Here is a 13,704-nt window from a genome sequence, read left to right as displayed (position 1 = left end):
GTTAAAGGAGATAAGGCCTGGCAGACTCCTGAGAGATGCAGATGCAAATGTCCCCTTTCCTCCCTGTTACTAAGCAAGATTAAAATGTGTATAGGGAAAAAGACAGAGAAGCTCTGTGAGTGTCCTGGTATCATTTGCAGAGGATTTTGTTTCTGGGAAGTTCTCAAGGTGGTCTGTGTCCACAAACACCCACACGCCAAGGTTTAAGAATCACTAAAGGAAAGATATCAAGATAGCATAGCATCGGCCTTTGGAAAACGTGGGATGCCCCCTCTTGTTTGGGACCAGACTCTAGAGCCAGGTGACCCCAGGGGGTAAAACAGTGTCTGGATTAGTGTGGAACCCAGGCCCTGGCCTTCCATGGACTCTTCCATCCTGGTTGAACTTGAGCAGAACGGAATCGGCCCAGACTGAGGGCCAGTGTAGGGAGCAGCCCCCAGTGCTGACCAGGGACTGCAATCAGATAAGGCTGGGGATCCTCTTATGAGATGGGGGTGCCTGCTTTCTCCATAGAGAGGCGGGGTGCATTTCTCTGGTTCTCTTCTAGAATTTCTCTGGGAAAATACCTGTGTTTGCCTAACAGCAACTGTGCATTGATGCGCTATTATTTCCCCCATGGGCTAGGAATGTAGCTTAGTTAGTAGGATGTTTGTCCAGCTTGCAGGAAGTCCTGAGTCTGCTCCTGGGCGCCACATGAGTGAGTAGTGCCAGGTGCACACTGAGAATCACAGTCCTGGGAAAGTGGACACAGGGAAACAATTTTTAAAAAATAAATAAAAAAGAAAGTGGACACAGGAGTCATCTATGACTATAGAGTAAATCCAAAGCTAGCTGGAAATTCATGATATTCAGCAATAATAATAATAATAACTTTTGTTATATACTAATTTTACTATTGTCATATAATATTATATAGTTGTTATTACTGTTCTGTTTGTATTGACTACGAGAAAATGTAAAGCCAATGTTCTTTCCTGCAGCCAGCACCCTGACTTTGTGTTTTCTGTGACAACCATTTCTATTCCACACATACTCTACTTGTGACTGTTTCTATTCTTGGTTCGCTGCATTTTGAAATACAGAACTTGAATTATTTTACTCTACCGTTTGCCTTTGTGGAAGCCTCCTTCAAATTCTTGCTTGAACAAGGCCCACCCACATTAGCAATTTAGTATCTGAGGACTGCCCTTCTGGGCTGGTCGACCAGATAGCCCTTTGATTTCACGTGACTTATTTTGGTAACATCTTGACTCTTGTTTTTGTTTTTATCTTCCTCTAGTCAGTTAAAGAGGATTCGCTTTCCACAGGTGCAGAGGAGAATGTAAGTGACTCGGTGCCCTCTTAAATCATTCCACTGTCATCTTCAGTGCATCGGGCCATCAGGTTTTCAGCTCGGGGATCCCTTGTTTTGCATGTCCTGTGTTATGCATCCACTGTAGACTCTGTAGACTCGTTCATCCCTTCCCATGATCATGGACCAAGGTGGGGGGCCAACGCTGAATCAATTCTTTACCATTCCCGTTGCATCTCTGTAAAAGTAGATCCAAAATCAGAGCATTCCCTTATCTTGTCATCCTTTAGGGGCTGAACGAGTCTACTACACATAGTAATGGCTTTGCACATCCTTAAGGGATGGGGCTGCATCTTCTGCTTCATTCTGCCTTCATTGCTCCTTCACCTTTGTTTCCATGGTTATCAGATTCTCACTAACTTTGAGTGGTACTCAGGTCCAGCCATTTGTATCAGCCATGAGAATGTCTTGCAGCAATAATCCAGACTGGTGTCTCCACAGAGAGCTGATCATAGAGGTCTGCACCTGGTAAAATGATAGCCAAATATTTCTGCATTTCTGGCCTTTAATCTTCTAGAGATAGTCAAAAACTTTAAAACAGTTTATTCATGTCCAAAGGGATGGTGTTATATGAGATATCTCTCTCTCTTTCTCTCTCTCTCTCTTTCACACACACACACACACACAATGTAACTTTTGAAAATCTCCTCCTGAGAGATTAATAAATGGGAGTTTGATACCTTCAGGACTAAGACAGCAGCTCTCAATGCTGAAAGCAGTACTGACTTTGGACATTTATGTGATTGGAATAAGTGAATGCTTAGCTTCTTAAGATGACAAAAGGATGTGATCACTTTGCCAAAGCAAAATGTGCTTGGGCCCTCTGGGGTCTCCCATTCACTTACCATGAACAGTGTGTATGCTTTCATTTTTCTTTAGTTACAGAAACAAATGAATGTTGGAAATCCATTTTTCCCTAAAATGTTAGTCATGATAAGGGGTGAACACTGGGATGGCTGCGTATGAGTCCTTGTGTGTATTTTTTTATTTTCATCGGCATATATTCACTTCACGTGGTATTCAACGACATAAGGACATTTTCATACAAGTACATGTCATACTTTGATATTGCTACCCCCATACTCCTGTCCCTCCTCTTTCTTCCCATCCCCGGTCCCGTTAGTTCCCGTTGTTCCTCTAGGTGTGCTGTTATTCTTATTAGGAGAAACATCTTGACAGTCTGTGGGTTTTGTTCTTTATTGTTCCCTGTGTTCCTTTGTGCATCCTTCCGTCCATTCCTTCACTCTTTCTCTCTAGCCTTTCTTCTTTTATTTCTTGACTTAAAGTTAATAGCTCAGAAAAGCTCAGGGCTCTCTTGATTCTACAAAGTTTTTGTGAATTTACCCAATGTTTTCTAAGAACCCAGAATCTTCTCTCTTGTCAACCTGAAAAGCTTAAATCAGCTTGGAGATTCTGAATTCCCTAAAGAATTTTTTTTAGGGGGGAGAAACAGTGTTTCCATTTATCCTAGGATCCCTGTATTCCCTGCAGCTCAGGGGTCAAAATCTGGAGTTGATCTGAACCAGCCAGGTACATTTCACTTTGACCATATGCCTCAAACAGGAATATGGCTGAATTAATAGACGCAGTCCTAATTTTAAAAAGTAACACAAAGCTAGCAGGGGTGTAAAGGAAAGCAAGGCACTTTTAATGAAATAAAGAAATGGTTTATATATTGCTTTTTTTTCTTTCTTACCTTTCCAATTTTAAGGCTCCACATTTGCCATCTAGTTTCCCATCACTTGGCGAGAATGAGCATAAACAGCTATGACCCAGGCACCATTATCTCCAGGTCACATTTCCCCGCAACTTCAGTTTACTTATCTGTTACATGGGGATACCGATGGAGCCAGTTTGTGGCTCGGGTGAGAATTAAGTGATAAGATAATTTAGGCATCAGTCCACTATCTACTTTTAATCTGGTCCACAAGTCAAAAGTGGTTTCTGTATTTTTAAATGGCTGAAAAGAATGGAAGAAAAATAATATCATGACATATGGAAATCATGTAAATTTGAATGTCAGTGTTGACAAAGTTTTGTTAGAATTCAGTCACATGCCCCTCTTTGCATTGTCTCTGGATGCTTTGCCTAGTGGACCAAGACAGGTAACAGCCTTTGCAGGGAAAGCTGGGTGCCCCCACTAGCCACTGCTGGTGAGTGCCAGGGGGCATAGTGAGTGCTGGTCCTGCCATCAATGTGTCCGTTCCCAGGGAGATTATGCTTTTCCAGCTAATGGGGCATCCAGGGGGAGTGCAGGAGCATGCAAAGCAGTTCTTTTCATCGTCCCTGGAGAAGCAGCAGCATTAATCACAGCAGGGCCCAGTACTCTAAAACCCTCGCTGCAGGGCCCAGTACTCCAGACCCTCGCTGCAGGGCCCAGCACTCCAAACCCTCACTGTAGGGCCCAGCACTCCAAACCCTTGCTGCAGGGCCCAGCACTCCAAACCCTCGCTGCAGGGCCCAGTACTCCAAACCCTTGCTGCAGGGCCCAGTACTCCAAACCCTCGCTGCAGGGCCCAGTACTCCAAACCCTTGCTGCAGGGCCCAGTACTCCAAACCCTCGCTGTAGGGCCCAGCACTCCAAACCCTAGCTGCAGGGCCCAGTACTCTAAACCCTCGCTGCAGGGCCCAGCACATCAAACCCTCGCTGCAGGGCCCAGCACTCCAAACCCTCGCTGCAGGGCCCAGCACATCAAACCCTCGCTGCAGGGCCCAGTACTCCAAACCCTCGCTGCAGGGCCCAGTACTCTAAACCCTGGCCCAAAAAAGAAAAGAAAGTTGAAAAAAAAAATCTGTCTTGACTATAGCAGTTACGGACTAGCTCAGGTGTAACACAAAAATGTTTTGGCCTTGGTTGATTAAATTGCTAGAAATGATGAAGCTAATCTTTCCTACTAACAATGTGTAAAATCAGTGCTACAGATACTTCTCAGTAAGGGAAGAAAAATAACAAAAAAAAACCCGAAAAACAAAAAACCGCACCTAGATGAAAAAGTAGAATGTATTATGCTGCCCGCTGCCTTCGGTAACAGTGCTAGGGTGAGCCACGCTCCTGGAGCATCCACTAGGTCGTGGTTTACGGCACACCCAGGCACACTCACTCATGGTCTGTCCCGACGGCACAGCTCACATCAGCGGCACAGATTGTCTTATTAGGAGTGAGTTCTCCCTCAAAGCGCTTATATGCGAAGGATCGAAATGCTTCACAGAAAAGATCATTCTGAATCGAGGGTCAGGAGGTCAAAGTCTGTCCTTACCTACTCAGGAGCCATCTCCGACTCTCCCACCCTCTGTACAGCAACAGCTCTTTTATGGCCACGAGGTAGCTAATGTAAGGAGGAGATCCCCACAGACCAAGGACAGAAGAACCCACAATGGATGGAAAGGGCACAGGCTCCTAGAGTGTGGCAGACCCCCCGAATGGGTGTGAGGACATCTTGCTGCCAGATCTGTTTCACTTACCAGCCGGAAACCCCATTCTTTTCGAGGTGGCCACTGCCTTCTCGTGTGACTTCAGCCAAGTTAGTCGATTGTTCATAATCCTCATTGTAAAATGGGAATAACATCACCTTTGTAGCTATGTCCCAAGGTCATAGATAAGAAGAGCCTTGTACAACAGGTGTGCAAAGAAGTAGTAACTGATATACCATCTCTGAATGGACCCGGAGGCCGCTGGATGCTCAGGGTCATTGGTAGGCCGAAGGACTTGCATCTCTTGCCTGATTATTACTGATCTGTCTTGTCACTGTTCTACTGCTGCGACACAACACCATGACCAAGGCGACTTACGAAAGAAAGCATTGACTGTGGGCTAGTCTATCCTTTCAGTGGATTAGGACATGACCATCATGGTGGGATGCGTGGCAGCAGGCAGGCAGGCATGGTGGCGGAGCAGTAGCTAAGCGCTCACATCCAATCCACAAGCTCTCAGAGAGACACAGAGAGAGCTAGCTAGAATGAGGTGCCTCAAAGCCCCCCCCCCACTGAAACACCTCCTCCAACAAGGCCACGCCTCTTAATCCTTCTCAAGTAATTTTACCAACTGGGGGCAAAGCATTCAAACATATGAGCCTCTGGGGCCATTCTCATTCAAACCAACACAGGCTCTCTACACAGGCTGGGTGTGATTTTTCTGGGGGCAGACCAAAGAGACTTACTAGAATAGAAAGGTAGAAGAGACTCACACCTTCATGGGAAAGCAACTTGCCAACACCATTCCTATCTGTCTGTCTGCCTGTCTGTCTGTGCAGTGATCAGCAATCATCTGTCTGTGAACTCATTAAATTCACCCTGAATATTGCCTCTTGAAGACTTGCCTACACAGGAACTAGTCACAGGTTCAAACCCACAGCTACTCCGTGGATGGGAGAACCAAGATTCCTTCTTAAAACATGTCTTGGGGGAATATTTAGGTGTGGGGGGGGGTTTGTTTTGTTTTGTTTTACTTTCTTATTACCTGGCAAAACAATCCAGGCAGTGTGTGAGCCACCGGTAGAGACTGTAAGGCTTGAGGAAGTAGAGTCCACCTTACAAACCGTGCATCTCAATGAAGAAGAGGCCCGGCCCGAACCCACAGATGTAAAGGTTAAAGAAGAAAACAAACCCCGGAGGACCCCTCTGATGGCGTTTCTCAGACAGATGGTAAGCCACCTTCCATCCTCCATCTGTCTGTACCGGGCAGACCTTCAGCTCATCTTCTCGCACTTGGGGGTGGGTCCTATCCTGGTGTGAGCTGTTCTGAGACATGGGCGCTATGGATGGGCTCAGTGAGTAGGTCCCTCACCCTCCTTAGGTCCTAAGGCCTGCTTCTTGCTATTGTTCTTTAACCTCAGCTAATTCCCTTTAGTAAAGTAAGAGACTTTTGGTTGTAAATGTTGACAGCAGTATCCACCCAGAAGTAATTTCATTGCTGGCTTTGCCTTGTGTGTTTGATGTTTGCTTCAGTTGTTGGTATATGATGCAGCTTTCTCATTATGGCCTTGGGGTGAATGTTCCTTTTATTCAAATGAATTGTTTACATAATGAGCATAAGAATATGTAAAGGTGGGGCTGGAGCCATGGCTTGCTGACTAAGAGCCCATGCTGCTCTTGTGGAGGACTGGGATTCTGTTCCCAGTGCCCACATCAAGTGACTCAAAGCCATCTATCTGTCACTCCAGCTTTAAGAGGTCCAGTGCCCTCTCTGGCCTCTTGCAGTACTGCACACATAGGGTGCACATATAAAACAAGCACACAAGCACATACACATTTTAAAAATAATTTCTTAAAGCATATGTAAATAAATTAAAACAGGTCTTAAAAAACCATTATAAGGCATTTCTAGATTAAATACTGAATAATATAACTTATAGCCAGGCATAGAGGTTTACACCTATAATCCTAACACTCAGGAGGCTGGAGTGGATTCCAAGTTCAAAACTGTGCTACACTATGAAACTCAGTCTGCAAAACAAAAAAGGCCAAAGCTATGGATTGAAGTCTATAAGTTCTGAAGGTAACACATGAGATATGAATAGCCTGGGCCATTCAAATGCATTAATGGTTGCCTGATATTCTTACAGTGAATCTGTATGGCTGCATAGCTTGGTTGGTGAATTTGCCACTCTCCTAATCTGTGTGGAACAGAAAGAAAGGGCTGACACCTTTGGGTCCCTGTGACGACAAGGAAACTAAAGTCAGCCAGGTGACAGTGGCAAAGCCCAAGAGAAAGGTCATCGGTTTAACTCTCTTTTAATGAAAAATAAGAATTTTACCCTTGGGAGGCTCTATTTTCATATCTGGGAGTCTAATCCATTTGGGAAAAGAACTCCTGAATTTCAGAAGCCTGTTAACGAAAGCGCAGACAAAATACAAGGCAGCCAAACTGTTGCAGGTGGGACCAAGACTTAGGCGGGATCCGCAGGGGCCGTGCTCTGCTCGCTGGTTCCTGGTGTAGAAGCGGTGGGCAGGCTGAAGCTGAACCCCACTCCTCTCATCACCCATTTGCTCTAAAACTGGGGTGAAGATTTGAGATTTATAGACCAGTGAGGATGGCTCAGCAAGTCGGGGCACCAGCTATCAAGCTTGGCAGCCGGAGTTTCATCTCCCAAAACCACACGGTGGAAGGAGAGGACTGAATTTGTCCTCTGGCCTCCACATGTGTGCCATCGCATGAGGGAGCCTACTTTCAAACCGGGCGGCAGGCATCTTACCCGCTGAGCCATGCCCGGGACTTCACACTCATTTTTATGTGTGTGTATTAACGTCCCTGCTGGGGAGACCCCTGGAAGGTGGCCCCATGATTTCTTTCAGGGAACATTTTTGGTTTTGGTAGTGTATTCATGGCCTCTAAGTTGACTTAAAATCTTTGAATTTGCGCATGGGATCAAGGCAGGGAACCCACCCTAAGGGATTGAAAATAGACCATGCAACCTCCTCTAAAGGTTTAGGGCAACCTTTTAAAGCCAAATAGCTGAATGCCTCAAATGCTTTCATATAATTAGAAAATTATAATGTTGTTTAAAATAATTGATTTAATGGAAAGCCGAGTAGCAAAGCCTCTTGTTTGTATCCAACTCCAGCAGCCTGTGAGTTGACCGCCAGCCTCCATCTTATGTCTCCTTTTTCCTGATGGCACATCTTACTGTTTGTGGCAAAGGAATTCTTTGTGAAATTTTTTTTTCAAAAGAATGCACTGATCTGCTTATTTCATTGTTTTTTTTAAAAAATCTTGTTTCTTTGGCTTTTTGAGACAGACTTTTTACTATAATGCTTGAAATTCACGATGTGGCCCAACCTGGCCTCAAACTCACGGCAATCCTCCTGTCTCACCTGACCAAGTGCTGGGATTACAGATGTGCGCCTCTGCACCCCACCTGGCCAAGTTCATTCCTTAAGAAACCATTTTCTTTCCAGACATCAACCTCTCCCAGATTGGAAGAGTTTCATTTCTAGTGTAATTATATTTCAGGTCAAAGAAAGTAGAGTAATAAAATCAGTAATATAAATCCTAAGACACCATTCGACACACATAGCTGGACTAAACCGCCAAAGTCCCATAGGCTCCTACAGGACTCCAAAATAATCGCAAGACACGCCTAAGACATTAGCCTGTCAGAAAAGAGAAACAGATTCTTGTACTAATCAGCTGGTGTCAGGAAACTGACTGAAATGCTAGTATATTTTTATACCATGAGTAGGCAGAAGGCTGTGTTCCTGTACCTAATCACCAGGTAGGCAGGTGGGAGATAGAAATATGGAGATTTCAGGTTTCTAATCTGTCAGGATGTCAACTCCCTGCTTTTGGAAACCCCACTTTTTCTCCACACTAGTTTTAAATATATTATTCCATTTAGTCCTCCTTGGGGGTCTTTCTCTGGCCCGTGTGACATCCTTAGGCTGAGGGAAAGACTTTGGGGCTTAATAGTGGGCTGACTAAAGGCCCAAATGCGGAGCCAGCCAAGAAATCTAGTTCTCTGTCAGTCATGTTCAATCAAATTGCTGTTTGCCGAGGAAAGGAAGATGGTTTGAAAGGGGAATTATAAAACAAAATACAGAGGTCTTTAGGCCAAAGTTCTGGATCTCAAATTCCCTTCGGGTATTAAAATACTAATAACGGGGTGGTGAAGATATAGCTCAGTGGTTCAGAGTACTACAACATCAGGTTGATTCCCGGCATGAATGTCAGGCAGCTCATGCCCCAGGGGCTCTAATGCCTTCTTCTGGCTTCTGTGGATACCTACACACCTACACACATGCATGCACGCACGCGCACACACATGCACACACACATGCACTCACACCCACACACCTACACACACGCACACACCTACACACATGCATGCACACACACACCAACACACACGCACATAAGCACACACCTATACACACACGTGCATGCATGTATGCACACACACAAACACATGTACTTATGCACACACATGCACATATTCATGCGCCCCCTACACACAAAAACTCACATGCACATGCACGCACACACACACAAATAAATAAGTTAAAAATAGACTAAATATTTTTCAAAGTCAAGCTGCCCCAGCTGTAATAATTGCTCTTCGTTCTTCCAAGTGAGCATCAGGATTCAGAGCCTGGAACGGATCTGAGCAATTCACCCCAGCCCTGGAGCAAACTTGGAGTTCCAAGTCAAGTGTATGCTGTTTTTGTTGTTTCTGAAGCCGCCCTTTGACCCAGCTGTTACTGCTGCTTCCTGTGCAGTGGTTGGTTTCTGGAGTTTGTGGAGACAGTATAATGCTGAGCCCCATCTGGGGTTCTCTGCAAACATTGTCTTTAAATGTGGGGCTACTGTCTATTTAATCTTACAAGGCAAAAGAAGAAAATGAATGATTGGCTTATGTTGAGCTTGGAGATAGGGTGTTTGGCTTATGTTGAGCTTGGGGATAGGGTCCTTGAGTATCTTTGTTCTTACAATGAAAGTCATTTCAGGTAGATCATTTACATGACTAACCCAGTCTTACTTCAGATGAACATCTCAGTAAAGCAAACTCTGGGATGCATTACCTCTGTGGACCTGGACATTTAATGAAGATCCATTTCCTTGGATGTAAGTTAATCCAGCTGAGTCAGGAAACATTATTGCTAATACTCTCTCAATCTGTATTAAAATTTACCTCCAAACTGAGAGTGGTAACCCACATCTGTAATCACAACATCAGAACAGAGAGGCAGGAGGATCAGAAGTTCAAGGCCACCCTTGGGTACATATTAAGTTCAAGCCCAACCTGGGCTACATGAGACCCTGTACCACAAACAAACAAACAAACAAATAAATAAATATTAATGAATAATCATCCTACTTCTCTTTTGGCTTGGAGGTGGTGTTTTATTTATTTGTTTGTTAGTTTTTTGACATAGGGTATTCTCCATGTAGCCCTGGTTGTTCTGGAACTCACTATGTAGATCAGGCTGGCTTTGAACTCACAGAGATCTGCTATGATGTCTATTCTTGGTTGTCAACTTGGCTACATCTTGAATGAACTATGATACAGAAATGGAGACCACACCTGCGGGAGATTATTTTTGCTTGGGTGCATCCACTCCTAGTCCAGACCTTTGAGGTAGGAAGATACGTGGCTTTGATCTTGAGTTGGGGGCAGAAGACACAGCTTTAATCCGGGCCACACCTTCTGCCGGAAGTCTGTATGAGGACATGGAAGAAGGAAGCTTTTGCTCTTTGCCTGCCTGCCCTCCCCTTGCCATCACATTCATGCCTTTCCTGGCATTAGAGCCTACATCTTTAGGATTCCAATGTTTACTGAAGACCAGCTGGGAAATCCAGCCTTGTGGACTAAGAAACTACCAGATTCTTGGATTTTCTGTTTCCAGCCAGCCATTGTTGGATTGGTTGAGCTGCAGCCTGTGATTCCAATAAAGTCATAGATAGACAGACAGACAGACAGACAGACAGAGATAGAGAGATTAGATAGATAGATTCTGTAGAAGATAGATAGATGATAGATAGATAGATAGATAAACAGAGATAGAGAGATAGATGAGAGAGAGGAGAGAGAGAGATTCAGTCTATAAATTCTGTTACTCCTGAGAACATCCACCATGCCCTCGCCTCCCCGGTGCTGGGATTAAAGCCTTGAGCCACTATACCCATCCCATGTCCTTTAACTGCCAGTTTTAGCTGAAGAGTCAAAATCCATTCGCATTCCTTTCCAAACAAAATGTGAACTGACCACCAAATGTTTCTGCTCAAATGTTGGCCATCTGAGGGACCCATGTCAGAAGCATCTCCAACATTGGATACGTTGGAACATTCCTCAGAGTATCAAGTTACCAAAATGCATGGCACCGTGCAAGCAGTAAAAACCATCATCGTTAACATGCAGGGCTCAGACACCACAACTAGATTCTGTCTCTAAACTGCAGGCTGGAGTCCCGAGATGCTTCACCTTAAATCTTATGAATAAAACCATGGATGAGACAAGTTACTCAACAGAGAGTAGGAAAATCTCCAAAATTGCTTCCAAGCCTCTAATCTTTCCTAAATCTCAGTATCCTCAAACCGTAACTTTGTTATCTTTGACAGCTGGAGAAAATAAAGCTTCAGTAGTTAGGATTGTTTGGACAGCAAAGCCCAGCATGGATTATCTGAGTTGTCGCTGAATGAGGACTCTACAGAGTTAGGTTCTGAGGGAGGGAGGTGGGAGACGTTGTCACGCATGATAGGGATGATTAAGGAAGTAGCCTCGGATGAACTTAATGACATCGTTGTCTGACGCCAGAAGTCAGTTAGCTTGACATACACACAGCTGCTTGCGCCTACAGTGAACGAGAAAAGCCATGGGAAGGCTTAAGGGACTCTCTCCCAGTTTTCCTTTAAAAGGATGGGTTGGCTGCTGTCTTCCTGAGGTCCCGGAGGTTTGCTCTCCCACTGCCAACACAGCATGGTACTGATCTGACCCAGTTCTCCTCCAGGACTATCCCAGAGACAGAGAGAAAGAAAGCAAATCCAACCCTAGACCTGAAAAGGCATCCATGGAATGCCAACTTGAAACAAGGAAAATCAAGTTCAACAGCACTCTCTTGGAACACAAAACAACTTGATTGTCAAGAAGTTGGGGAAGGACCATTGTTTTGGTTGTTGGATGTTTGTTTTTGTTTGAAAGCTATCTTGTACATGCATGTTATTATAGTGGTTCCTTTTCTATTGCTGGGATAAAACATTATGGCCATGGCAACTTATAAAAGGGGGGTTCTGATGGTTGGAGCTGGAAGCTGAGAGTTCATGTCTTGAACAGAAAGGAGAAGCAGGGAAATAGCAATGGTGAGAGTCTTTAAACCTTCAAAGCCCGCCTGAAATGACGCACTTCCTCCCACAAGCCCACACCTCCCAAGCCTCCTCAAACACTGTCAGCAGCTGGGAACAAGTACTCAAATGCCAGCGTCTATAGGGAGCATTCTCATTCAACCCACCACACAGGTGTTTGTATTTTGCAGCTCAACATTTCCCTGGGAGGGGAATGGGTGGCTCCTTTGATAAACTGTTTGGTTTCCATGTGTGAGAACCTAAATTTCACCCCCAGATCCCATAGTTCAAAGGCCACGTATGGTAGGTAGCACATGCTTGTAATCCCAGGACCACGGAAGTAGAAGCAGGTAGCTCTCTGGGATTCTCTGGTCAGCCTCTTTAGTGAGAGACTCGGCTTCAACAATAACAGATGAAGCTTCCAGGGGAATGTCAGTCAGTGTTGACCTGTGGTCTCCTCATGCACACACACATGACCACACAAGAACACCTCCCCCCTCACCCACACAGACGATCATACACAGTCCCGCAGAGGCTAACCGATGTGGCCAGAAGCCACATTCTGCAGGGTACCCTGGAGTGCAAATCAGCAGAAGGGGCTCTTTCTACTGAAGCTGGGGGTCTGAGTGAGAACCTGAAGTGTCGGAACTTCAGCAGGTGGTAGGAGAACTGGCCACAGTACCAAAGAAGTCGATTCCCCTTTCTCAACATGCTTAGGCAGGGTTTAGCCTCTTTGAACAGTTCAGGAGACCTGGAGGAAGGAAGAGCATCTAAATTCCATGTCCAGGACACACTGATCCTTGGTGAATCCCACAACAGTGAGTTCTCTGAGAAAAGTGCATGGGCCCAGGAACAGTGGCTGTTTTAGTCAGGTTCTCAGCTCATCATGGCGGGAGCATGGTGGCACACTGGCAGGCATGGTACTGGAGAAGGAGCTGAGAGTTACATTCTGATCCACAGGCAGCAGAGAGAGACAGACAGACGGACAGACATTGGGCCTAGCTTGGTTTTGACACCTCAAAGCCATCCCCAGTGACACGCACTTCCTCCAACAAAGCCACACCCCCAAACCTTCTCATCTTTCTCAAACAGGTCCACTCCCTATGGATTAAGCATTCAAATATGAGCCTACCGGGGTCATTCTCATCCAAACCACCACAGTGGTGCATGCTGGTAAATACTCAGGAGCCCGGGACGGAAAGATGACAGGTTCAAGGCCTGCCGGGACAATGTAGCAGATTCTGTCTCAAAAAAGAAGGAAAGGGGCTGGAGAGATGGCTCAGTGGTTAAGAGCATTGCCTGCTCTTCCAAAGGTCCTGAGTTCAATTCCCGGCAACCACATGGTGGCTTACAACCATCTGTAAAGAGGTCTGGTGCCCTCTTCTGGCCTGCAGACATGCACACAGACAGAATATTGTATACATAATAAATAAATATTTAAAAAAAAAAAAAAAAAAGAAGGAAAGGTTCAAACCATTGATGGTCCTAGTCAGTGCTTCTGTAGTTTGGAGAGCAACACCAGGTAATATTGAAGAAGTTCAGGGTCCACCTTGAGAATGGGCGTGTCCCACAAACATCTGTA

The 13,704-nt window shown here is 45.2% G+C and overlaps 1 protein-coding gene across 14 annotated transcripts in view; it reads left to right on the top strand.

The window, feature by feature from the left end:
• Bcas1 (brain enriched myelin associated protein 1) overlaps window positions 1-13,704 on the top strand; it is an 87,806-nt gene that overhangs the window by 55,748 nt on the left and 18,354 nt on the right. For 7 of the 14 annotated variants that reach the window (XM_075963182.1, XM_075963186.1, XM_075963184.1 and 4 more), the window contains 2 exons: window positions 1,280-1,321; window positions 5,825-5,992. The exons of 5 other annotated variants lie outside the window; for them this stretch is intronic. In XM_075963182.1, coding sequence (XP_075819297.1) covers window positions 1,280-1,321; window positions 5,825-5,992 — 210 coding nt within the window. The remainder of the gene's footprint in view (window positions 1-1,279; window positions 1,322-5,824; window positions 5,993-13,704) is intronic. 2 more of the 14 variants (XM_075963187.1, XM_075963190.1) reach the window with 1 other exon arrangement.

The sequence above is a fragment of the Microtus pennsylvanicus genome, chromosome 2, assembly GCF_037038515.1.
Source record: "Microtus pennsylvanicus isolate mMicPen1 chromosome 2, mMicPen1.hap1, whole genome shotgun sequence".
In the NCBI taxonomy this organism is placed as follows: domain Eukaryota; kingdom Metazoa; phylum Chordata; class Mammalia; order Rodentia; family Cricetidae; genus Microtus; species Microtus pennsylvanicus.
Note: the sequence above shows the minus strand (reverse complement) of the source record. Positions and strands in the feature narration are given on the sequence as shown.